The 26,158-nt window shown below is 39.3% G+C and overlaps 2 protein-coding genes across 5 annotated transcripts in view; both read right to left on the reverse strand.

Moving 5' to 3' along the window:
- Window positions 1–21,708, reverse strand: part of LOC306888391 (ATP-binding cassette sub-family C member 5-like) — a 35,841-nt gene extending 14,133 nt beyond the window's left edge. The window contains exons 1-11 of one of the 4 annotated variants that reach the window (XM_079446642.1): window positions 21,642–21,708; window positions 18,632–18,820; window positions 7,699–7,847; window positions 6,163–6,318; window positions 5,699–5,843; window positions 2,667–2,900; window positions 2,283–2,456; window positions 2,060–2,207; window positions 1,528–1,676; window positions 1,329–1,436; window positions 1–354 (exon numbers count right to left, since the gene is read on the reverse strand). In XM_079446642.1, coding sequence (XP_079302768.1) covers window positions 1–354; window positions 1,329–1,436; window positions 1,528–1,676; window positions 2,060–2,207; window positions 2,283–2,456; window positions 2,667–2,900; window positions 5,699–5,843; window positions 6,163–6,318; window positions 7,699–7,847; window positions 18,632–18,751 — 1,737 coding nt within the window. In that variant the 5' untranslated portion in view covers window positions 18,752–18,820; window positions 21,642–21,708. Of the gene's footprint in view, window positions 355–1,328; window positions 1,437–1,527; window positions 1,677–2,059; window positions 2,208–2,282; window positions 2,457–2,536; window positions 2,570–2,666; window positions 2,901–3,186; window positions 3,287–3,346; window positions 3,487–5,698; window positions 5,844–6,162; window positions 6,319–7,698; window positions 7,848–18,631; window positions 18,821–21,641 lie in introns of those variants that run through there. The other 3 variants (XM_079446643.1, XM_079446644.1, XM_079446645.1) reach the window with 3 other exon arrangements.
- A 1,280-nt stretch (window positions 21,709–22,988) lies between these two features.
- On the reverse strand, window positions 22,989–25,619 carry LOC306888015 (large ribosomal subunit protein eL33). The gene is made up of 5 exons (XM_079446107.1): window positions 25,588–25,619; window positions 25,060–25,098; window positions 24,498–24,650; window positions 23,993–24,137; window positions 22,989–23,055 (listed from the first exon to the last, which is right to left on the reverse strand). Exons 2-5 carry the CDS (start codon window positions 25,068–25,070, stop codon window positions 23,032–23,034), a joined length of 333 nt encoding a protein of 110 aa, XP_079302233.1. The 5' UTR covers window positions 25,071–25,098; window positions 25,588–25,619; the 3' UTR covers window positions 22,989–23,031.
- Between the last annotated feature and the right edge of the window lie 539 nt (window positions 25,620–26,158).

Raw genomic sequence — 26,158 nt, forward strand, 5'->3', positions numbered from 1 at the left:
CTTTTGTATGGAGAGATCGATGCAGTGAAGAGTTCTCTGTAGCCGTTGGCTAATGGTCGGCACTTGAAGGGTTTGATCTTCAGAACTGGATGCCATGTCTACAGACGCATCATTCAACAGCTGGCCATGCGGTTCCTCTTCCAGCATCCCGTGATGTTTTGGGTCGTCATGTTGCCGGCGCTTCTTGGGACAGCCTCTCATGCCTAGGCCTACATAGGGTGTACCGCGGGGTGAAGGCTGGGCACTGTGACCGCCCGTCTCCCAAGCCAAACTGGCACCGGTCATCTCTATCGCGATGGAAGAATCGCTCGGCAGCTCACGGATCATCTTGACCTCGGCCATCAGTAACAAACTCTGGAGGAAAATGAAGCAACAGAGAAAACAGATTAAAGGAATTTGTCTCACAGAACAATCATTTAAGTCAATGAGTTTGTGTTTAACAAGCACAAGTTATTTTCATGTGATTCTACAACATACTTCAGTAATACTTATTTGTGATTTTTTTTTAAAGGATTTATAGGAGAGAAGTAGAAAAGTCATCTTTTATGCAGCACTCTACAGTTACATGTGTGATACTGGCACAAAAATCAAAACAAGACGAACGAGAGTCTGGTCCAGACGTATGATCAGGGACGCCGCTATGGTTTGCGGGTCTCGGTAAAAATGCGTCCCAGGCCCCCTCTCCCTCACCGGGCCCTTAGAATCGCTCAAATTCCCCCCACCCCCGTTATGGTGCCCCTGTGTATGAAGCTGAGCAACCAGAGATATGAACCCATGTTTAAGAAGTCTTGTGCCGATGCATCACTCATAGCACTCAGGCCTTTTCTTCAGTTCTAAGCACAAATAAAACTCTTTTTCTCTTGTTTTGCCATGTTTTACTCCTTGTCAGGTCCACTTCCATTCACTTATTCTTCCTAAAATTGCCCTTTTAAGATGGTATCTCCAACACTTTTGATGTGCAATTTCATTGAAGTGTGATGCAAGTCATGTAAAAGGACTTTATGTGATTTGTTTCATCTGCCACTGAAGTCAGAAACGAAGATATAATCTGCTGGATTAGGTGAAGGATAGAAGTAAAATGGGTGGCAACTGGAGCTTTTCAATATGGTACCAAGAACAGCCCTATTCCCATCTTATTCAGTCAATTCCCCAAGATCATCCATCTGGACACACCTCCATGATATCAAACACACCTCCATGATAACACTTGATCCAATACTTGGATTTACAGGAATAGGGTCCCTTTGAGAACAGCATGCAAAATACACACTGCCAGACTTGACAAAGGCAGAAGTAACTATCTGGAGAAGGAAGGAGAGAAAGCTCACCTTAAACCTATCAATGGCGACAGACGCCTCTGATAGAGATTTGACAGAAAATGGGGTGACCTTTAAGGCAAAGGTCATGGCATTGAAAACAGTGACGACAGTGAATGCCTGGAGAAAAGAAATGAAGTAAAGAGTCAGTGCGTGAGTACATTAATACTGTGGTAATGCCTACACCTCCAAACAAGCAACGCAACCCTACCTGTGCAGCGGTAAGGTCATAACCTAGCAGCATGTGGGTGGAGAATGTGGCCACACTGGCAATCACCACGACGATAGGTGCCACGCCGACTGTAATGCTCTGAAAATATCCGGTTTTCTCCAGAATCTGACGCTCCTCATCTCTAATTCCTGTTAGATGGAATGCAATAAGCCAAAACATTTGCATAGAAATAGACCAAAGCAGACTACTATCGTTAACTAAAACCTTAAAAAACTTTTATTCAAAAAATTAAAAAAAAATTATTTCAGCTAGTCGCCAAACAACATCTCATTTTCATTTAGTTTGAATTGAATTGTAGCATTAAAACAACTAAAGCTGAACCAAAACTAAAAGCTAAAACTTTATAAATAATATATATACACACACACTTAAAAAATTAAGAAATTAAAAAAAAAATGAAAAGTGCATACAACTAAATTTCTAAACTTAAACTACATTAGTTCATTAATCCTAAAAAAAAAAAAGATAAATAACACTGAGCCAAACACACATGCTAAAAAAAACAACTTACTTCGCACAGCTTGAGAGAAGGCCTTAACCCAGGCATACATCTTAATGAACTTGATGTAGTTCAAAATCTCATTCATCTTTTGAACGCGCTGGTCAGTCACGGCTACTCCCTTCCTCCTGAAGTACGCCGTCAGCCTGGAGCTAAACATCTACAGGAAAAGCACTGCCATTACAACAGGAACTCCCATTAGAAATGCAACACAAAGCCTGAACGGATAGCTCACCATAGTGGGGTAGAAGAGGATGAATACAGCAGAACCCAGCAGAGACGTCGGCCCCAATACGGATAAGTTGTACGCCATTCCCAGCACGGCCACCAGGGGGCCTCCGGCCAACAGGCTGCCCACAGCAGCGGCTTCAAACATGCGCTGCCCGTCATTCGAACACATATTGATCAGCTAAAGAGAAAAGCGACACGTACGTCGGCAAGATGCGCGAGATATACCGTAGACTACCATAAAATATATGCGGACATCACCTTCTTTAGATATTTTCCTTCACTCTTCATCTCTTCACCATTCAACACCCTAGGATATCTGCTCCTAACCTTCCTAAATGTCCAATTCATTAATCCAAAACTCCTCACCCGCCCAATCTCAACACCGTACCTCTCCCATGCTCTTCTCCCGAAGGCTGCGCAGACGCAGTATCTTGTGGAAGGCCATGGTCAGGATGGCTCCACGCAGACGGGTGCCAGTGCGGTAGTTGAGCGCCCAGGTGAGGGCGAGGGACCAGGAGCGAATCAGCTCGGTGGCCAAGAGGCCCAGCACCAGCAGCAGGCCGTAGGGCAGGTCGGGTTCGCTCATCTGCGTGTACTCCAGCAACCGCCTCACCACAAACGCCTGCGGAGAGGGAGGACGAGCAAGGGGGCGACAGGACACAGCAGGCGTGACTGAGGATACAAACATAGCCGTGCACCAGCACTGCAACATTTACACTTCATGACCTTCCTCATCATAAAATATCTGATTACAGCGTTGGGCAGAGAAAGGTAAAGGGATGCAGATCATTGTATGCTACATGTGGGACTTCATCATAAAATGCACGGCTTCTAATCATTGGAGACAGTGAGGGAGCGGCAACGTCTACTTAAAGATAATGTCAGCCTGTGTTCTAATAGTTCGTTACCTTATGCGGCCCTTTTCTCTAGCCTTCGGAAAAGAACAAGAGAGACAATGAAACAGTACCGACAGTACCATCTGTGCGGGAGACAAAGCAATGTGACATAATCATGGACATAGTGCCCCTTGTTTGTGGATTCAAATACTTTTTTTTTTTTTTTTTTTACCTAGAGTCACACCAGGTTGGGGTACAGGATGGAGACGTACTTTTGTTTAAACACCTGAAAATGAATATCAATTAAATTAGTAGCAGAGTGTGCGGAAGCACAAAACACAGAACATTTTAACAGCCGACAGTTCAAGAAAGTCATCCAAGCACACACATTCGCGCACACACTCACGCACGCCGTTCTCAAATATCATGCACATACGCAGTCAAGGATATGCAGACATAAACTGGGAACAAGGGCAAACCCATGTGGTTGAACACAGCTGCTAGACTTTATTAAGGAAACCTTGAATATTTAACCTTGAATCTTGAAACATCAGCAGTTTGTGGAAAAAATGTACAAAGACATTGCATGAAAAAAAACATGGATCAAGCAAATCAATACTTTGTTGTGAGAGAAAAAAACAAAAAGACATTGTTGCACAAAATAAGGTCTTTCAGAGTCCATTTGCGAGTTGTCATCACTTAAAAGCTGTCCCAATTATTTTTAATCGAGGTTAGTGGGGCAGCGATCACCCTCCCTGAATGACGCACATCTTACGAGACCCATTTACACCGCACAGTTGCTTAAAAAGGTGTCCATGAAATTGGTCAAAAATCCAGCAACATATTGAGGACAAGAGGTGCGGGTCTGAAAACGACCTGTACGCTCATGTATCTCTCAAAACTTGAGAGCGTTTCAGTCCAAAATAATGCCCGGCGATATAAAACCCCCGCAAGTCCGTTTTCCGTTCGCCGGTTTTTATCTGGAGAAGTCTGAATCAATTGTCCATCAGCATTAAATCTTGCCCACATCCGTCATCGGACATGCATTGCACAATCATTTGCCAACCAGTTACCCAACCTTTCAGACATTTCTTGCTGGATCATTTCAATACATATGAGATGTGAATAATTACAGAGATCAGATAAGAGAAGGGAAACAGAAAGGAGAGAGTAGGCAAGAGAGAGAGAGAGAGAAAAACGGGCAGCAAACAGCATTAACTCTTGATCCAGCCCTGCATAAGAAACATGCCCTTACCTCCCAGGAATCCTCACCGGCTCTGCCTGCCGTGTGCTCTCCCCGCAGGTTAAACGGACACCCTGTGGAGTCTAAAGAATAGCCTCTGTCACATGTCACACACATGGGGACCCAGCGACCTCTGACCCCTAACTCCAATCTGAACCCTCCCCCCTGACACCCACCTTCCTTTACAAACCACCCCCGACCTCAGTCATCAGAGCAAGGACAGGTATCTCTTCAAGGAGATGTTCTACAGGGAGTTGCTAAATATAGACAACAGGGAGAGAAAGGCAGTTGATGATTAAACAGAATCTTTAGATAAGCCCGAATTTCTCCAATCGGTTGAAGGAGACAGAGCCTTGCTGTGTCGCCCATGGTGGGACAGTGACAGAAGCTCTCCTTGAAGAAAGTGTTAGCCTATCCTCCTGATCTAAGGAGACTTCTCTTTAGACTACACTTGTGCTACATGCAATGCCCCTAAACTTAAGTTGTACCCCAAATCTAACATTTCATTGTGGACCGTAAGAACAGAATACTTTCCTTATTATCTACCTGATAATAACACCACAGATATAAAACCCCTGGTACCTGGAAAGCAAGAGACAAACAGAAACTTGCACAATCACAGAGCAGCAGTTTTTTGGACTGGTGTAATACATTTCTGTTTTTGGAACTGAAACTCTTGGAACTGAAAATGATGACTATGTTTCGAGTCATTTATCTTTAGCTTTATTAAAACTACAGGATGTTTATGATTAATAACATTTGGCCATAACTGACAGACATGCTTTAAAGTAAAGTGTGTCATATCTAAAAGTTGCCTGACCCTAATGCACTCTATGTTTGAGTTAATGTTGTTACATCTGACAAAACTGGGCAGCTCAAATGGCTTGCGATTCCATTTGGTGCCGTTAGTGGCGCAGATATGACATACTTCAATAACAACTAAATTAATAAAGTTCCCCCTTTTTTTTGACAATAGAGTCAGACTATTCGGCAAAAAGCAGCAGACAAACTGTAATACTCTTTTGGTGTTGGCACGAGTCATCATTAAGGCACTTTATAAATAGCACTAATAGTTAAATTAATTGCTAAAATGGTTTTGGGAGCCACACTGGAAACACCACAGAGGTAATGCAGATAACTTCTGAGGCCCAGTGACAATGTAAAACACTGTTCATTCCCCATCTGAACACTCACCTGAGCATTTGAGGGGGGCAGGATTTGATAGGTGGGTCTATAAAGCTAATAATACACAGAGAGAGCAAGAGCGAGAGAGAGAGAGAGAGATAGATCGAGGGAAAAGACACCAGAAAGACACAACAGAGCTGAGATGGTGTTACTTACTGGGCCACTGAAGCCTGCGAGTTGAGTAACCATAAGGCAGAGGATGGACAGCAGCAGACGTGTGCGGCAAAAATGCCAGACCACACGACGAAGAGATGCCCCGTCCCCTCGTGACCTGACTTCCTCCTCCCACAGCCCGGCCAGCCTGCGGAAATTATGTTTTGTTGACATGCAATGCATCTACCAATTACATCAGGCCTGGCTCCAGGTCCAAGAAGTTCCACTGTAACCCCACTTGATTTGGACATGAGCCATGCAAGTGCAATGGTTTTCTTTTAAGTACTTTGGAGTACTATGAAACTACCATGGCTCATCAATCATTCAGTATAATATTTATGGTATTGGTACCATTTGATATCACCATAGTTTTGTATGAGAAAGTTGCATCTAGCAGGCCTGAATTACATATATTTTAGTTGGATGAGTTCTTGATCTGTGATAAGAAGTTATATATGAGTACTGACCGGCGACGATTGACCTCACAACTCTCAAACTGCGACACAGCCCATATATCCTCCAGAAACAGCTGACCCTTCTTATGGGCCAACACCACCAGTGAGGTCAACCAGTTAAATGTCATAAAGGAGAAGAGGCCAGCATTGTCGACTGGATGCTGATACCTGTGACGACACAATGAAAACAGGACAGGAGAACAGACAAGAGATGTGGATTAATCTCTAAGCTGCAGTATTATAATTCAGTGCAATTTGGTTTATTTTATTAGGGCCACCCAGCCAGAGTCCCATGTGCCTTTCTCAGGGACACAGTGTATGTCTCGTAAAACTGTGTCATTTGAGCTTAATCACTGCACTGTGACATTTTAATAGGGTTGGAATTTTACCGAAATGTGGCTTTTGTTAAAATAGATGTTTGTACTAGGACTGGGTTGGCAAAAGTGATTTCTCAATTTGAATCGACTCATTTTGATGAACTGGATTCTAAAATCCCAAGAATCCATATTTTAGTTTTCAATTGATGCATGAACAGCACTTTATAAAACATTATTTATAGCATGCCTCCTATCTAATAATTGTAAAAATTGCAATCTAGTGAACTGAAATTTCTTGAAATTGGTATCAGTATCCAGATCTAGTTTATTCCGCATGTTCTTGTCTTCTGTGCTGTCTTATTTTGGTGTCTGAATCCAAAATTCTTTCATCATTTACTCACCCTCATGTCATTCCGAACTTTTGTTCATTTTCAGAAAACAAATGAAGATTTGCAATTGTTTAATCTGTTTGCCCTTATATTGGCCTTGTCGAAACTCCATATTTCATCTCCCTTGGGATGAAATATTGAGACAATTTCATTTTAAACCATTGCTTCTGGCCAAAATACCTATCCATAATCCATAATAACACTTCTTCCAGTGAAAAAGTCCATCTCCTGTTGTCCTCTCGCATCAAAATCTACCCAAATATTTGTTTAGAGCTGTTTGGACTATTTTTGCTTGTAAACGGTGCTTGATCTGTGCATATTTCTCTCCTGATTCAGACGAGACAAATTTTTCTCTGGAGAAAACAATATTATGGATAGAGGACTCTTTTTATTTCAGCTTGAAGCAAAGGCTTGAAGTTAAAAAAGCCTTAAGTATTAAGTAAGCACAGCTTTTCACTTCACAGTACATTAACTGATGGACTGGAGTGGTGTGGATTATTGTGATGTTTTTATCAGCTGTTTGGACTCTTGTTCTGACGGCACCCATTCACTGCAGAGCATCCATTGGTGAGCAAGTGATAAAAGCTAAATCCAACTATATTTTCAGCAAATGTTCATTTTTTGAGTGAACTGACAGCTGACACTTATCTATTCAAATAGTTCAGTTTATCACCAACTGTTTCAGAAAATGCTCCTATTGGCATCTCAGGTCTACTGAGCCATTGACATTTGAGAGAATGGCCTTCAAAAGCATGTAGACATCTGAAAATGGACACAGTGTTACCCATCACGGTTTGCTTACTGAAATGAAAGGCACATTGACCAGTAACTTTAGTACATACTTGCTGGTGGAGCGGATAGGCTTGAGTACACAGACACTGTGGTGGTATTTGCTTCTCCCGACTTCGTCCTCCAACTCTTTTGCGTCAGCGGCATTGCCCCCATCCAATGAGAGGCCACCCTCAGCTCTTGCTGCCGTTTCAAAAGCATCCTGGGAGAAACATTAGCAGATCAGGTGTTCAGATGCCAGGTTTGTTTTTGAGTGTGGCATATCAGCACTTTTCAATGGAAAAATGTGACTATGCAAAAAAAAAAAAAAAAGTTGAAATGAAAGAAGACATGTTCGTCAGCATGTGCTGGGCAAGGACAAATATCATCAGCGAAAAAAACAGAGGAAGGAAACCAGTCAGACTCCTCAAACCGTGCAGCCTATACTGCCTAATAACGCCTTGGGGAAAAACCACCGAGGGAACATCAAGTCTTGTGCTGCGCGTGCCTTAAACACAGACAGCTGATGAAGCCCCTAACTGTAAATTACGCACACATGTTTGAGTCATGTGTCTTGGCTTAACAAATAACTGGCAAAAGTTTAGAAGACCGTTTAAGGCAAGACGCTACAAGTGAGGCCTTGTCCACTCCACACCAATACGTTTTCATTTGAAAATGAGTCTTTTTCTCTCCTTTTTGGCCTTCCGTTCACACCAAGCATGCATTGCTGTCACTAAAAACAAAGCTTTCCAAAGTGGATACATTTGAAAACTGTAAAAACAATGATGCACATTTAATGCTGACGCATATTGTACCGATCCATGTTTATACCGGTATTGAGCCTGTTATGTGGTATTCAGTTTCACACTGTTGCTAAAAATACGCTACTTTGTACACAGATATCGCAGGCCTTCAAATATGACAGAAAACTTGCAACACTCGGAAGTGCTGTTCTGCAGCAAAACATGAGGGCAGTTGAAGAACAGTGTGAGAACTTTATTCTGTTTATTCTTTATTTTATTCTGTTCCATCTGAATTAATCACAGTGCAATTGTTTTGTATTACAAGTTTTCTGAAAAGTCATTTAATTATAGAAATTAGGCATTATCTAATTAAATATGCACTCATTTGCATACAACAATCTGAACATTGGATAAAGCTAGGCTCAAAATTATTATTTAATTTTGTTGACAGAGTTAAAGGTATTTAAAGTGTCCCTATTATGCCAGTTTTAAGGTTTCTAATATTGTTGTGGGAGTCTCCTACAAAAGGATAACATGCATTCAAGGGCAAAAAACACTTGTTTTCTCAAAATATGCATTTAATATCTCATTTTCCACAGATTTGTTCGAAGCAGTTCTAAGCATAATGCATTCTCTCTAAACCCCTCCTTTCCAGCAGCCTACTCTGCTCTGATTGGTCAGATGGCCCAGTCTGTTGTGATTGGTCTACCATGTACAGTGCGTGTCAGAAAACGATACGCCCATTGCCATAGTTTCAGATTTTGAATGCTCAATAGAAAATATAAACATTTAATATTTATCATACTTACAGGTTGTGATTCATTGGAGCCAGCTGGTCCAAAAAAACCCAAAACAAATCAATTACTGATGCAGCCTCATCTTTCAGAAGTGAAAATAAAAAGAATTTACTTTCATAGCATAGGATAGAGCGTCTTCTCAACATGAATAAGCTATAGTGTTTGCGGACGGCCAACGTAGAACATATGCAGGCATTATGCAAATGTGTTACATAGTGACGTGTAGCCACCACAGAAGTGGGATTCCAATTACTAACGACTCGTTCAGTCTTTCTTTTGGGAGACAATAACTGTATTTGAGAAAACGGCCTTAAAAGATAAGGCATTGTCCTTGAAATCCACAGAAGCAAAAACATAAGTGTAATAAAATAAACACTTAAATATGTATTTTGGAAGTTTTCTTTCCACCAGTCTGAAATAAAGACATGTTATGAAAGCAAAATAGGCCAAAATCTCAAAATGTAACAGTTCCTGAAAAAAAAAAAAGAAGTGGTGTGTCTTGTTTAAGTCAAATGTACTGGTAACACTTAGTCTAGGGACAAATCCTCACTATTAACTAGTTGCTTATTAGCATGCATATTACTAGCATATTGGCTGTTTATTAGTACTTATAAAATGCATATTAATGCCTTATTCTGAATGACCTTAATCCTACCCTTTACCTAAATTTAACAACTACCTTACTGACAATTAATAAGCAGAAAATTAGGAGTTTGAGGCAAAATTTGTAGTTAATAGTTAGTTAATAGTGTGAATTGGTCCCCAAACTGAAGTGTGGAAAATGTACTTGACCCCACATGCAGCTATACACTGCGACATGTGCCAAAGACCACTCTAACAAACTAAATATTTTATAACAGGCCAGACAACAATAAAGTTTGCGCTCCCCGCAGCCAGCTGATTATATGGGCCGTTGCCCTGGGTGACAAGCGCTGTTCTGCTGACATCAAGGCTAAGTGCTGCGAGCAGTTCGAGTGTGTCTGTGTATACATGTGTGTAAGCAGAGGCAGACTCCAAAATGTTTTAAAACCCAGGGGAGGCAGAAAAAGCCAGCCGGATTAGCTCACTAAATGGAACAGCATGTACTTTATAACCTCTCAGTTAAAAGGCAGGGTGGGCATCTTCAAACAACACTAGTGATACCATCAGAAAAACTACATTTCACTGAAGTCAGCTGCTCATCTACTATCTCCCATCATGAGAAATAAAAAGAATAAACTGAGCAATTCCACGAGGGTCCCTGCACTATTGGTGCTCGGGCCCTTAAAATGTTATTTTCTAAAACACTTCCACATTCTGTCCAATGTCCTTCAAACAAACGTGTCAACAGAATGCTATGAAACATACAGTGCTTAACAAACATAATAAAGAGGACACAAATATTTTAGGAATCTGTCAAAAAATTATTTAAATATAAAAATGTATTTATTGGAAAATAACAAACAAACAACTAAATAGTATTTATTCACATAATAACAAAAATGGCCTCCTATGTGTTTCATAACAGCTTGCAATCTTGCTGGTATTGTTTATGTACTTTTTGACTTTTTTAATGCTTTTCTTTCTTAGATAACAGCAATAATTATATTATAGCATTAGAAATAGCCTACTGTTACTAAAGAGCTTATGCATATTGAAGGACTAACCAATACAGAAAGCTAAAAAAAAATTAATATAGAGCAGCAGTGGCACAAACCATGCATAATTTGTTTAAAACCTTACATAAATTTGTTTTAAAATTTGTTAAGCACTGTATATAAGGTAGTGAATATAGCCTAGTTTAGTCGTCTTTCCTGTCATTACTTTATCCTTTAAAAGGCGCCTATGAAGCGTCTGATATTTATATTCAGACAATGCATGCCTATTACAGTTCCTACTCATAAAATACGTGCACTGCATGTTGACTTCTAAACCTTAATTTAACGTACAACAACATATTTCAGCACAATGAATGTTTTTGCGCTGAATATTAATTGTCTCCCTCTCTACTGTGTTCCGTCTGTCTGACGCACACGCCAACGCTCATTCAGTAAAACAATTTAAACTTAACATACTGTCAGGATGGGCCTTTACGCAAAAATGGAAATGCTCGCGCGAATATGCGACATTTACAGATAAGGATATGACCGTAAACTCAAAAGTTTTTGCGCTGAGGACGCACACGCTAATGCATTAACTTGAAGCTTAAAATAAAGAAGCGCTTTGTGCCGCTCTGGATTGGAGCTTTGCGCAATGAAAGATTATTTATAGTTCCTATGACAGAACAGAACAAGAAAGGCTATTAATAATCTAATGTAGCACAGTAATGGAGGCTGCAACATATGATAGATAGGACTCCTCATGCCGTAACATGGGTGCAGCAGGTGCAATGATATTATGCTGTGCCTGAAAATAGGCTAACTTCCGTCAACATAACCAACGTGACCACCTGCTTGCACAGGGAGCGTGCCTTGCAACCATGGAGATATTTGTGAGAGACGATTCAGCTACACAAACTTAGTACCGGTCACGTTGGTAGTTACCTAGCTGGGGACTACTTTCAGGTGCTGCGTAATATCATTGCGCCTGCTGCACTCATGGTACGGCAGCAAAGTTCCTTGATTATTACGCCGGAATGAGAGTATAGTTCCTATCGGCCTAGAAAATCGCAACTTTTCATTTTCCGTCAGTCTTAGTACACGATGTAACTACAGAAGAGTCAAGCTTTAAATAGGAAAAATATCGAAACTCTTTGGTCATTTTTCAGCGAGATGCTAACGGTCTAATCAGATTCAATGATCTATGCTATGCTACGCTAAAAGTGCTACCGCCAGACCCGGAGATTGGCTGAATGGATTTGAAAACGGTAAAACTCAACTGTTTAACTCTTGGGGAGTTGGAAAATGAGCTTATTTTCAAAAATAGTGGCATGTTCCTTTAACATTTCGTTTTGTTTTTGCCAAACAAAGTGCCGCATAACAGATATTTACTTATTAAATTCAGACATGGACAAAAATGTTTACATTGTGTGATATTTTGTAAACTTATGTTATAAAATATAAAAACAATAACTTGTATTATTATTACTGTAGTGCCTAGTAGACCAGGACACACACACAAAATAATTTCAAGACAGCACATTCCTTAGCAGGAGTAAAGACTTCCACTCCCAGCATCTGCATTTGACTGGCTGCCCTAAATATCCTTATCTCAGGAGACCTCTAAAACCCAGGATAAATTTGAGGGAACATCTGGAATGGATTTAGAACAGAACCTTCAATGTTGTTCCTGAACGGTTTACCATAAATAAAAGTCGCATACTCAACAGTACAAAGCATGTGGCATCTGGAAAGGCTCCAGCACAGACCCTCCCTGATATCTCCTGATCGTTTAATGCAATAATTCAATGATGGTATCAACAAAGATGATGGTTTTACAACAGACGCCCGAGCTAAGAGAATGACATTCCCATGACCTCCCTTTTCTCCCCAGCAGAGAAACGCGCCTTTTCTTCTTATTGGCAGAACAAAGAAGATCGGACCTTTAGAAGTGTTCCCAAAAGCACAAATAATAATCGCTGCTGCTATTAAAGCAATACACTCAAAAGCAATATATCAGGGCTCCAAACTGCGACTAAAATGGTCGCATTTGCGACCAAAAATATTAATTTGCGAGTGAAGTTTTTGCTGAGGTCGCCACTGGCGACTATATATAATTTGCATGAAAGGACTTTTTTCCCGATTGTTTTGCGCTCACATCTTTTGTTATGTTCACGTATTAAACTTACATAAGACGATGCGCATCAAAGTTTTACTGAAAAGAGTTTCAAACAGTCCTCGTCTCTGCCGCACACAGTCTGCTGAACGCAGTGAGAGAGACCTGAAAGGGCCTGTTTACACCTGGTCACTTCATGCATTTTCTCTGATCGGATATCTATATGATTTGTTAAAACGTTTCCCCATTTACACTTGGCCACATAAATGTGTCTTCGCAAAACGGATATAAATCCGTTCTACAATTCCCGCTTCATATGCAAATATAACGGAGTTCACGTCAATGAAAGCAACGGATAATTTTATTAATTATCAGCTAATTTCAATATCAAGAGAGCGCGCGGCATCAGCACTGGAAAGATAGGCTGGTCTCGCTACTTTTAATGAAGAAGATTGTGTGTTGAGCGTCTGCGGCTTACTTTCAGGTTCATTCAGTTTGCGCGTCGCTTGCTGAAGAAATAGTACTCCGCTACTCATCCGCGGTGATGCTTGTTGCATTGCGCTGTCATATCTGACTATAACATGCCATATAGCCTATAAAACGCTCTCACACGTCTATTACTTTACTATTATGGGAGGAGTAAAATTACCATATGTGGTTTCAACAACCAGATGCATTTACACTTGTCCGGTCGATCTTCTTATCGAGATCTTAGTCTATATGCTGTGTTCTGTTAATGCATGGACTTCCTGTTATTTGAAGCGCACTTGCCATCCAGTAATCGCAAAAAGCTTTGTGCTGTCTTACTTTTTAATAAACAAAGTATCAGCTTTAAAATGCTACGAAATTCAAATGATGCGGTTTGGGTGCTCTTTAATGCGGACCACAAGCGCACACTTTCGGTAATATAAACACCAGTACCCCGCGTCCACACGGTCCGTGTATGCGTCCGGATCGCGCGAGCGGAGAGTATCGCACTTAATGCTCAGGCGCGATCTCTTTAGCACCTCAGTTAAAGCAGCAAGTGAACCCATTATATATTTCGATTTACTACTATAGTATGAAATGAACATGATCAAAAGGTAGGCAATAAGAAAGCCTTACTGAAATGTTTTATGTAAAAGCTCATTGTTTCAAACTGAGGAAATGTATAAAGCTTGTAAACATTGCATTGTAATACATTTACCTCAGAATAACCACTCAGTGTCCATAAACTCATCAGTCAGCTAGAAAAATAACTATAAAGAGGAGCGTTTTGCTATATTCATGCGCTGTTGCATATTAATATTTTTACTTATCCTGTTGTACATGATTCAACTCCTCCTATAAAATTGCATTTTACTAATGAAGAAAAACAGACTGAATGTGTGAAAGACGTGACAACATTTATAGGATGCACTGCACTCAGTTGCCAAGTGATGCTTATGGTCCATGATATTGGTACAGATTCTGTGTAACGAACAATTCTTTGTGACTGTATATTTCAAGTTGTAAAAGACATTTAATTCACACTTTAAGTGAACCTTAGTCCCTCGGTTGACCTGATCATCTACAAGATGGATTAAAATGCTGATAAAGCCTAGAAAAGATAAGACATAAACACATGACAAAATGATTGAAATGTTAAAATAGGGGGGAAAAATAAAATGATAAAATAAACCACTTTTATTCTGTGGCACCTAAAAAAATAATTTGGCGCCTAAGTTTTTCTTTTATAGGAGCCAATGGCTCCTTACTCGATTTTTTTGTCTAGAGCCCTGATATATTTACAATATATATTCAGGTTGTATTTTATTAAATTAAGCTTGCTGTGTTATTGGAATCTATGTTATTGTTGTAATCTCTTGATGTCTAATTTTTCCCGATCACTATTGTTTAGTTTCACATGCTTGGTGTGAATCATTTAATCTATGCCTTAACCGCGTAATAGATAAAATTGATATATGTACTTTGGGTATGCAAAATACTTGGTGTTTGATTTTGAATGAAAGCTAGTTGCATCAGCAATAATTTGGTGTGGATGAAAGTTGACTTTTCTCATCGTAATGTATGATTAAAACACTTATAGGAATCTGCTAGGATATGTTCTTCGTTTTATGAAATAACTCAAAGGATTTACGCACGGAAAACTGAGCCTACAGAAACACTTGTGATTGGATCAAACAGAAAAGGGGGCAGACTGAAATCAGCCCAATAAAGACAGACACCCAACTTCGGTGTGCTGTTGCTTGCTGCTTGCTCGCTCGCTGTTTGAAACTTCGCCTCCTCATCTGATCGCGCTGTTAAGCACTCTCAGCCATACACCATCTGGCAAGGATCCACACATGCCTTCAAAGCTCTGACCAAAGAAACTTTAACACCTGAGGCCGAAAGAACTCTAAACACACTTCCTAAGAGCGTCATCACGTCACAGAGAAATCAACCAATTGCAAGAGGGCATCCCCAGTGACATCACACAACGACGGCTTCAGCAGCCAATCCGCACCCGGGGTTCCCTCAAACAGGAAAGGAACGAAACAACTCAGAGCAAGTAATCAAATAATTCTTCATAATTCTGCTGGAAACTGGTTGCATTCATCTTTAAGAGTAAAGATAGTAAAGTGTGACTCCCTCAGGTTGAAGTTGGTGGAAACGAGCTTTAGAACCTTAAACTCTTTTGATTGATATCATATCAATATCAATACCTAATTTTCTTCTGTCAGCCAGCTGCCCCACGAATCAGCACAGCTTTAGCAACTCTGTTACAAGCTCTCTTGGGAAACAGGCTGGAAAAAAGCCTTATCTGGGACTGATCAGAAAGCAGGGAACAGAACGATCTAGAACCCAAAGGCACGCTGAGAACGACAGCTCAGGTTCCAGAAAACAGAAATGAACAGAGAATAAACTGTAAACCAACACTTTTGTGTACGTTACTTATACAACAGCGAAATGCATCACATTATTTACATAACACTCATGTTAAAGCACCTCGAGGTAAGTCAGCGTTGCACTACAAAAAAACACAAGAAACTGGAAAGAATATAACATGTCTGGCTGGATTAGATGAATGAGAGAAGCCTGTCGTGAAGCATTTTGCAATGCTCCTCATCACGTGCAGGACGTCCACCTCCCTTCTCATGTCTCTCTAACGCACTCACGTTGCACAAACATACAGCTTGCCTGAGCACTGAGGGGGGCATCGGCCTATCAGCAGGCAAGGCTGCTGCACACATCACCGGAACCCAGGATCACAATTGGCTGTCGTGCCAAATAAGGAGGGACCAGATTATGTAAACAGACCCAGCTTCTAAATACTAAGGCTGAGCAGCCAATCACAAGCACTGCCTGCACACACTGCATCACTAGTGATGAACTGAGTGGCTGAGAGATACAGAGCAAGAGAGAGAGAGAGAAAGGTAGCATGATAGAGAAAGACAAAGAAAATTGTGGGCAGCACAGGACCCTCTCTTAACATGCCGACAAAATGCTGATGGCAGGAGTGCAAAGGACAATATAAATGACACAACAAAGGGTTTGGCTACCTTTATGAATACAAACAACAGCTGTAGCATTTTAATGATAATGAATTAGTTCACCCAGAAGTTAAAATCCTGCCATCATTTACTCAACCTCATGCTGTTCCAAACCTGTATGACTTCATGCATGTCTCAAGGTGGGTTTTTTTGCCCATACAATGAAAGTCAGTGTAGTCCAGTGTTGTTTTGGACCTCTGACTTCCATTATATGCACAAAAACAGCTAAATCTTTTGTGTTGCACATAAGACAAAAATAGTCATAAAGGTTTGGATTGATTAAATGACTGAATTTTAATTTTTCGTTGAACTATCCCATCAAGCATACAAACTGCACACACTTTGAGAAAACATCACTTAATAGGGCATGTGGTATATTTAGGGCATATTCAAAATGGCTTTAGTATATACAGAGAGGAAAATATATTGGGATGCAAATTGATAGGAATTAACAATTGGGATTTATAGCTAACAATCTCTGTTCATTACTGATCTCATTCTTTTAATTGTGTTCTCATTCCTAATCTCACTTTGTTACCTGTACAAAAGACACCTGTCCACAGAAGCAATCAATCAGATTCCAAACTCTCCACCATGGCCAAGACCAAAGAGCTGTCCCAAGGATGTCAGGGACAAGATTGTAGAGCTACACAAGGCTGGAATGGGCTACAAGACCATCGCCAAGCAGCTTGGTGAGAAGGTGCGATTATTTGCAAATGGAAGAAACACAAAATAACTGTCAATCTCCCTCGGTCTGGGGCTCCATGCAAGATCTCACCTCGTGGAGTTTCAAAGAACGGTGAGGAATCAACCCAGAACTGCACAGGACGATCTTGTCAATGATCTCAATGATACGAATTGAAAGGGAAAGGGAAGTGGTGTGTGGCCAAGTATGGTGACCCATACTCAGAATTTGTGCTCTGCATTTAACCCATACAAGTGTACACACAGTAGTGAACACACACCCAGAGCAGTGGGCAGCCAATGCTGCGGCGCCCGGGGAGCAGTTGGGTGCCTTGCTCAAGGGTCTCACCTCAGTCGTGGTATTGAGGGTGGAGAGACTCAAACCTGAGACTCAAACCCACGACCTTCAGGTTACACGTCCAACTCTCTATCCATTAGGCCACGACTGCCCCCAATTGGTAACACACTAGCACAAGGTCCCCCTGCTCAAGAAAACACATGTACAGGCCCGTCTGAAGTTTGCAATGATTCAGAGGAGAACTGGGTGAAAGTGTTGTGGTCAGATGAGACCAAAATCCAGCTCTTTGGCATCAACTCAACTCGTGGATGGGTATTCTAGCATGAAATGACCCAAAACACACGGCCAAGGCAACAAAGGAGTGGCTCAAGAAGAAGCACATTAAGGTCCTGGAGTGGTCTAGCCAGTCTCCAGACCTTAATCCCAAAGAAAATCTGTAGACGGAGCTGAAGGTTCAAGTTGCCAAATGTCAGCCTCGAAACCTTAATGACTTGGAGAGGATCTGCAAAGAGGAGTGGGACAAAATCCCTCCTGAGATGTGTGCAAACCTGGTGGCTGACTACAAGAAACGTCTGACCTCTGTGATTGCCAACAAGAGTTTTGCCACCAAGTCAAATACTTATTTCACTCATTAAAATGCAAATCAATTTATAACTTTTTTGTAAATGCGTTTTTCTGTTTTTTTTTTTTGTTGTTGTTGTTATTCTGCCTCTCACTGTTCAAATAAACCTACCATTCAAATTATAGACTGATCATTTCTTTTTCAGTGGGAAAACATACAAAATCCGCAGGGGATCAATTCATTTTTTTCACCACTATATATTAGCATCCACAACAATATATGATAAAGCTCTGTTTATTATAAGCACGGTGCAGTTTTGTTGTCTGCTGCTTTAAATGCTCAAGCTCTTCAAAGTTGGGTGGATTCTGATTGGCTCTCAATATTTTTATTGTTCATCATCTGGAAAAAAAAAAAAAACTTTCTGAAAGTGATTTGAATTATATTGTTCTTCTCTGTCGTTATCATTATTGCTGTGGTGTGAACTTGCCTATTCTCACAGAATTAGAATGATTATTACAACTTTATCTTTACTATCCTCCTTGGCTTGAACGGGCCATAAGAAATTATTCCCATTTATAAGAATTAAAGAGTTGAATATTTGCATGGTGTTTTGTAGTATGAGTGGATGTTCAAAAAGAAGTAGAACTCAAACATTTGATGTCTAATCACAAATCTGAAAACATCATGAAATGACATGCCGTGTATATGATGGACTAACCTGCACTTTAGACAGCTCGTAATGGTCCACTTCAGGTCCGGGTAGGGTCTCTCTGGATGGTACGGCCCTGTACGCAGAACCAGATGCCAAACAGTCCTTTCCCAAATCATGTCCTTTCATCTTCTTTTACCAACATAGGAGCGCCTTTGTTGCTTCTTCTCTGAGCTTGATCTTGTCAAAGTCTCTGAACTGATGAGAGAAGAGATGTGCTAACATGAATGGAAACGTTACTCTTATTTAGTCAGTATCGACTGAGCGCAAATCCCATTTTATCCCATTTAAGCCTACCTTTGAAGTCTGACAGGATGATATTGTTGTAGGTAAATAATGGACAAACTTACCATTTTTAGTAGGCACTTTCAGTTGTCTCAAAACATAGTGAGCAGCCTACCTAAACAGCATTTATGGCCTTCATTTGGCCAGACTAAGTACAATATTGTTGAATTTTACCAAAACAAATGAAAAAAGGCCCATAAAGATATGTTTTCATGACAACTAACCAAATTTTCACCCAAAATTATCATGACTGTAATGCATGCAAACATTTTTTGCATGCATTTTTAAATAAATACATTAAAATAACATCATTTATTAAATTTGAGTCGATGAACGGCAATACAACAAATATGTCATCCTTATGTATAAATACTTATAATACACAGGGGCGTACTTAACTAATAGGCAAGGTAAGCGGCCGCTTAGGGCCCCGGGGAATCAGGGGGCCCCGTCTGATATTCGCGAAACATACTTGGCAAATGCACCACTATGTATTTGTGTTATGGAGAGCATCAAATGTTCACTCACCACTCAAAACGGTGAGTTTTTGTCAGGTGCGGAGTTCTGCAAGCTTGTGAATCATCTCATTATAATATGTAGATAAGATGTAAATAAGAGATTCATTGTGCAGATAGCTTGAGATCACAATGAACTGAAGTGAGTGACAGCTTTTAGTGAATATAGACGGAGAGCTCATAGCTGATATATTCACCTCGGTAAAGAAATTATTGTGTTTCAAGTCATAATTTTGTCTTGATGTTTCAAAATGACTCTCTCGTGTGCTTTTCCTAGGCGCGCCAGTGCAAACTATAAATGCAAATGAACTATAAACCAATAGCAACGCGTATAAATGCACAAATGCAATACTGGAGATTTACGCTTAATAGATTACATTTTCGATTTGTTTCAACACTTGGAATACGGAACGAGTTGCATGGGATCATTTTTATGACATTTGAATCCTTTTTGTAAAGAGTGAAGAAGTTTACAATTCATTAAATGGACAAGTCTTTTCTTTTGAGATCCTAAAAAAATTAGGTAGTTTAATATGGCTTTATAACAGCATCAGGTTGACTAATTATTTAGGCTACTTAAGTTGTGAAGGGGTAATAGTTGTAATAAATTATAGTTATCGCTATAATGAGAGAGAGCAAAATCACTAAGTGTGCCCCTGATAATACATATATATTTTTCTAAATTTTCTCCTAAAATGATCATGACTATAATGCACCCAGATGATTTTTTTAGCCAGAAAATAAATATATTATAGTAAGACTATTTATTTACATTTATACTTTTAGTAATGAGAATGAGCTTTTATTGCATAGTGATAGTGAGGAGAAAAAGTGCTCAACTGTATGTAATAATGCAAAACATCTCAGTGGTCTTTCATTCCCTTACTCCAGTTACTTTAGGCAAAATACTGTTTATTATTTCCAGTGTTGGGCTAGTTACTCAAATAATCTAATATATTACTCATTACTCCTTTCAAAAGTAATATTGTTACTTTATTACTACTTTCAGGAAACAGTAATTAGTTACATTACTTTTTCTTCACACCCTACAGAAGTGTAACTGTGTATCCTCCACATATAATTTGTCTAGACATATTTCTGCCTCATCATTTGACCAAAATCCACATTGGATCGCAGTCAGAAGTGATTACAAACACTCAATAGTGACATTCAAGCAGAAGTGTTGTATTAATCTCATTAATTGTGTAAATATGTAGCTTGAAGTAATTTTTCCGTTACCCATATACGATTATATTTTATGTATTTTATCAAATCACATACATTTGTAAGAAACTGTTTAATTTTCCAAAAAGATGTTTATTTATAGTAATATAATGCACATGTTGATGTAATGCCAGAGTAAAGTAAAGCCAGGATTTACACATCAGTGTTCAGATCATATTTTTTCCTGACAAAATCAATATAATGCAATATTTCTATCTGCTGAATGTAAGCTTTTCCATATTCCCTGCTGCACTGGAGACATCACATGCATGTGCCAGAAAATAAATCACATTATTATTTGATTGTTAGATTTTAAATCATCTACATTCTCGGAAGACACAATAAAAACACAAACTATGTGTGCATTAGATGACCGTGGATAGCACTGGGTAAAGCTTTAAGTCTTTCTCGTGTTTATTTGAGTGTAATAGGCCCTGCATCTACCAGAGGAGAACGACCAGTTCCCAAAAACAAGATTGAAAACAACAAACCACATTCAGGCACATCTACAGGCTTTTTAGATAAAAAAAAAAACACGTTTAACATTGCCATAATAAAAAGCAGATCCGTATGGGTAAAGAACACACCTTATATAATTCCATTATTATTGCAATAATCCCATTAATGCCTTTTTCGGATAATAACATCCCACTTAATTCTGCAGCATATATGCATCCTGGTGTGGATTATAATAAACATCACGCATCAACAATAACATGCGCTTCAAGACAATAGATGTCCCCCACATCAGGCTATAACACACCGAGAAGACCGCGCATAATCACATAAAACATGCGTTTTGATTTTTGTTAAATCTTCTTAAAAGTCAATATAATAATTTCCCATGACATGTCAAATGATGCTAAAATCAGAAACTGTTTAAAAACATTTTTAAATTGTGTCAGAATTACACATGTGTAGCATGCAAATTATACTGCAATAAATCTTATTTCACATATCTAATAAAAGATAAAAGTGTCCGCTGCAGCAGATACCTGTTCTTCTGGTTGGTCTGCGGATCTTCGATAGCGGATGGAGCAAAACAACTTGGTTATAAACCAGCTATTTGAAGGACTCGAGTGGGACGCCGTTATGGGAAATGTAGTGTAACGAGCGTTCGCTACTGGTTCACATCGTGTAAGTGCCGATTTGTTGGAACTACGTTACCCACAATTCACTTCCCCGTGAATGCGTCAGAGCTCTGTTAGTGGGCGGGGCTTATTGCACGACTGAAGGCGACGCGCATCCTCTGCAGTCAAACACTAGTATTGCAGTGTGGTAATAAGCGTGAGGCTCTTCCAGAAAGTACAGTACGATTGTGCAAAATATGCCGATATTATTCCTTTCATCGGAAACTACACCTGACGCATACTAACCCGTTCAGAGCTCAATTATGTAGAAACACAAAAATATATCCATGCATTTCCGCTCTACATGCAGCACGTGCGCTTAAAATATCAGCATATATTAAATAAGTTTTATCCATATAATTATTCATTAGCTATTAAAGTTTTCAACAAAACGTTAAAATTATAAACGAACCCCAAAAAATGCAGATTCAAGTCATTAACTAAAGCGAACGTGGTTTATTTGCAAAAACAGAAAACTCCCGTTTGTTCACTTTCTCAAAAAATCGTGTTTTTATTGTATTTTTTTAGTTTTTACTTAATCAAAATAACCCAATAGCAGTTTGATCTAATTGATTAATCTAAAACCAGCTACTAGTCTATAACATATGTATCTGGAAACACAATACCTTCTTTGGATGAGTGTTACCAGACATATTTTGATAATCACTTACCAGCTTCATTTTAAATATTTTATTTTCAAGACAAATTATGTTAAGAATCATGCCACATCTGTCTGCCCAACATCACAGGACACCATTTATATATATTTAGTGTGTGGATAGCCTTGACAGTGTCGCTAGATTAATCTTACGCACCGTACTCTCTGCAATGTATAAAACTCACTAGTTTGACTACGCAAATTTAGTTAAATGAAGACGGGTAAATGTCACTGAATGGGGTTTCTTACAAGCTTAGCAGTTGCTATTACTTACCATTAAGTTAAATGTCCTTTCTCTGTATCCTGATCTACACTAAACGCAGATCAAATGTTCTTGTAAGTGCTCCAGTGTTGAGAAAAGAAGTGTTAACGATGAAGTAGTTCTTCTACAGCATCAGTTCCTCTGCTAATCTGACTCGATACAAACACTACAACTCTCAGACATTGCTCTACTGAGAAAGAAAAAAAACTGGGCAGAAAATTGCAGAAGTAGCCAGATTTCAAAGTGGTTGCAGAAACTATACTTTGTATACTGAAGACAGACCAGACAGACAACTTTTTGGACCGATTTTTTTATTGTCTGTACACAAAAGCAGGTTACACACGAGATGGGTACAGCATCTGAAAAACAAAAGCAAAAAAATGTGTTAATTGTTGAATATTTGCAGCTTTTTTGGAAATGAAGCATTTCATACATTTTGCCAGAAACACACAGTCAGCATGGCTCAATCTATACACAGGAGTCCATTACAGCATCATGCATCAATTGTACATTCTCCTTTAAAACTTGAAGCAGATTATAAAGTACAAGGGAATGCATTTGTGCCCAAACATCCTACATCAGGACGGTCCAATCCTGCTCCTGGAGGGACACCGTCCTGCAGGCTTTTAGCTTAACACCTGAGCCAGCTAATCAAGGTTTTACTAGGCACAACAGAAACTTCCAGGCAGGTGTGCTGAGGCAAGATGGAGCTAAGCTGTGCAGGACAGTGACCCTCCAGGACCGAGTTTGGACACCCCTGACATACGACGAGTACAACAGCATCTGCTGCCACATGTGAGAGAACTACAAAACCCACTGTGACCCCGAGGAAGGCGAAAGTTCAAGTTGATCTAGTGGCACTGTTCTTGCAATCAGTGCATTCAGAAATGTTCAAGGTTTTTCCTTTCTAGCATAACTTTGGAAGAATTGCAGATTCTGATACACATTTCACTGCAGGAATATCAATTAATACACCTTCAATGACAAAACTTCACAATAAAGCTCATGAGACCACCTCAATGTTAAATGCGTTGTTAAAATGCCAACAGACAAACTTGATTAAAACTTACAAGGTAGCATTAAAAGCAAAGTTTTGTCCTTTTGCAAAATTGTTAAACCAGCACGGTCTTGATGTTTTGTGTCACATTATAAAAGCATGCATATACTGGACAAATAAAAATGGACATAACACACTAGCAAACACAAAGTATATCCAGCCTTATAAGTATGCTAGACTAGTAAGTATGCATTTCAGGGACAGACATTGATGTTTTAAAGAAACTTTACAACCCTTACCACACGAATCCTGTGCCCCATAGCCTTCGCTGGAAGGTTGCTCTTGAACTTGGCACGAACCATGCCACTGTTTCCATGAGCCCGTGTGACTTTACCCCAGATGACACGCGTCTTGTTGGGTTTACCGCCAGGTGTTGCCGTGGTCCTTCAGGAAACATACAAAACTCACATTAAATAACTCTGCTGACTACAGACAGAAACCAAATAAGAGAAATTATTAAATGTCTCTGCATGCAAAATATGTTTCACAATTACATTCAAACTGTTTATTAATGTCAACATGAAAGTCATTCATAACCCATTTTACTTCCAAAATCTGACATTCCATGCGAAACATTCAATAAAGTGAAAGCCAATGATGACCAAAACATACTAGGTTAATAAAATGCATCAAGAACTTTTGGAATAACACCAAAGAAACTCAATATGGTGTCATAACAGCAAAAACATGACACAAATATATCACTGACAGTAGTGCAGACTTCACACACTGTGCATCACTTACTTTTTTGCCTTGTAGACGTAGGCACAGCGTTTGCCCAGGTAGAAGTCGACCTCGTCACGATTGTAGACTCCCTCGAGCTTGAGCAGAGCAGTGTGCTCACGCTGGTTCCTCAGGCCACGCTTGTAGCCAGCAAAGATGGCCTTGCTCCAAAGCCTCAAGGTAAAAACACTTGAATTATCTTCAGCTATATGTATGAGCCAAGCAACATTTAACCCCATAAGATCTGACACAAGTCAAACACCTAATTTATTTATATATTTATTCAAATAGAACCATTTACTGAACCTTTAGACAAAATATAAAAGAAAAGCGTTAAATTCTTGTTTGTTTTAAATCATATTTGTGGCTCATAAAGTAAGATATAGTGAGAATATCAAGCACACACTAAAGAATAACATTATCTAGAGGCACAAATGAATGGAAAATTAGACATTTCTATAAGATACAATTCTAATAGCTAACAAAATGTGTCTTTTTGAGCATAGTATTAAATGCATGCTTGTTCTCACACTGTACTAACATTACACATCAATTCAGATTATATTTGAGAGTTATGTCTTACCTTCCAGGCATGATGATGCTTTGACCAGGTCAAATAAACCTAAAATTAAAAAACACTTAGTATGAGGAGCAAGAAATATACAGTCCCGTGTTGTTGCTAGTACTATTGAGCACATATAAGTTACTATATACACATATATTAGCTCCAGCTCCACTGCAGTAATGTTAGCTGCTGCATGTTTATCTTCCTCAACACTAGGCTTTTAGCTCTTATACAAAGTTATATCTCGCTCATAGCTGTTACTACGTCTTCAAAACAAGCGTATCAGATGAGAAACCAACAAAAATGTAACTAAACTGTATGTTTTGACAGCAACGAGGAGAAATGAGCTCCGGATTAGTTTAGCCTGAGCTAGCTGGATCCAACAATCCGCTTAAAATCTAAAGCATCTTATTCCCTACGAGGCGGAACTCTGCGGGATATGGACTTTAGGAGTATTTTTATTAATACTGGTAGAAATTGTGCTTTAGTTTACATCACATAAGGCTAAAATGTCACATTTTAAAAGCCGAGCTCTAAAACGCTCACCTGATTCCGTCTCAAAAATGAAGGAAAAGACCGCTCGCAAAGAACCCTGGGAAAATGTTAGCAGCGGTGTCTGAAAATGTGCCTGACTAAAATTAAAGCGTTTTTCCCCTCAATCATCATCATCATCATCAACAACAACAACAAAATAATAATAATAATAATAGTAAATGTGTTCTTTAAATTCACTTTAATTTTAACAATTGTATTTTTTGACAATTGTACATATAGGCCTAGATAACATTTTCACAAATTATATCTACATATACCTTAAAACAAAGTGCTAAATATTAACAAAGTGCAAAAATACATTTACATGGAGTATGTGTGAATTACAAAAACATAGTGAGCAAGAGAAAGAGAGCACCAACACACACACACACTTTTATTAGACTTCATTTAGAGTTTTGTTTGCCTAGTGTTTGGAATTATTATTAGAAATATTAGAATTATTTGAAAAGTGTTTAGAAAATTCAAAAAGTCAAAGTTTATTTATTTATAAATATATATATATATTTAAGTTTTTAGGCTAGATTTAAAAACAGCACGTGTTTGAGCCTGTATAATGTAAAGG

The sequence above is a fragment of the Barbus barbus genome (assembly GCF_936440315.1).
Source record: "Barbus barbus genome assembly, chromosome: 22".
In the NCBI taxonomy this organism is placed as follows: domain Eukaryota; kingdom Metazoa; phylum Chordata; class Actinopteri; order Cypriniformes; family Cyprinidae; genus Barbus; species Barbus barbus.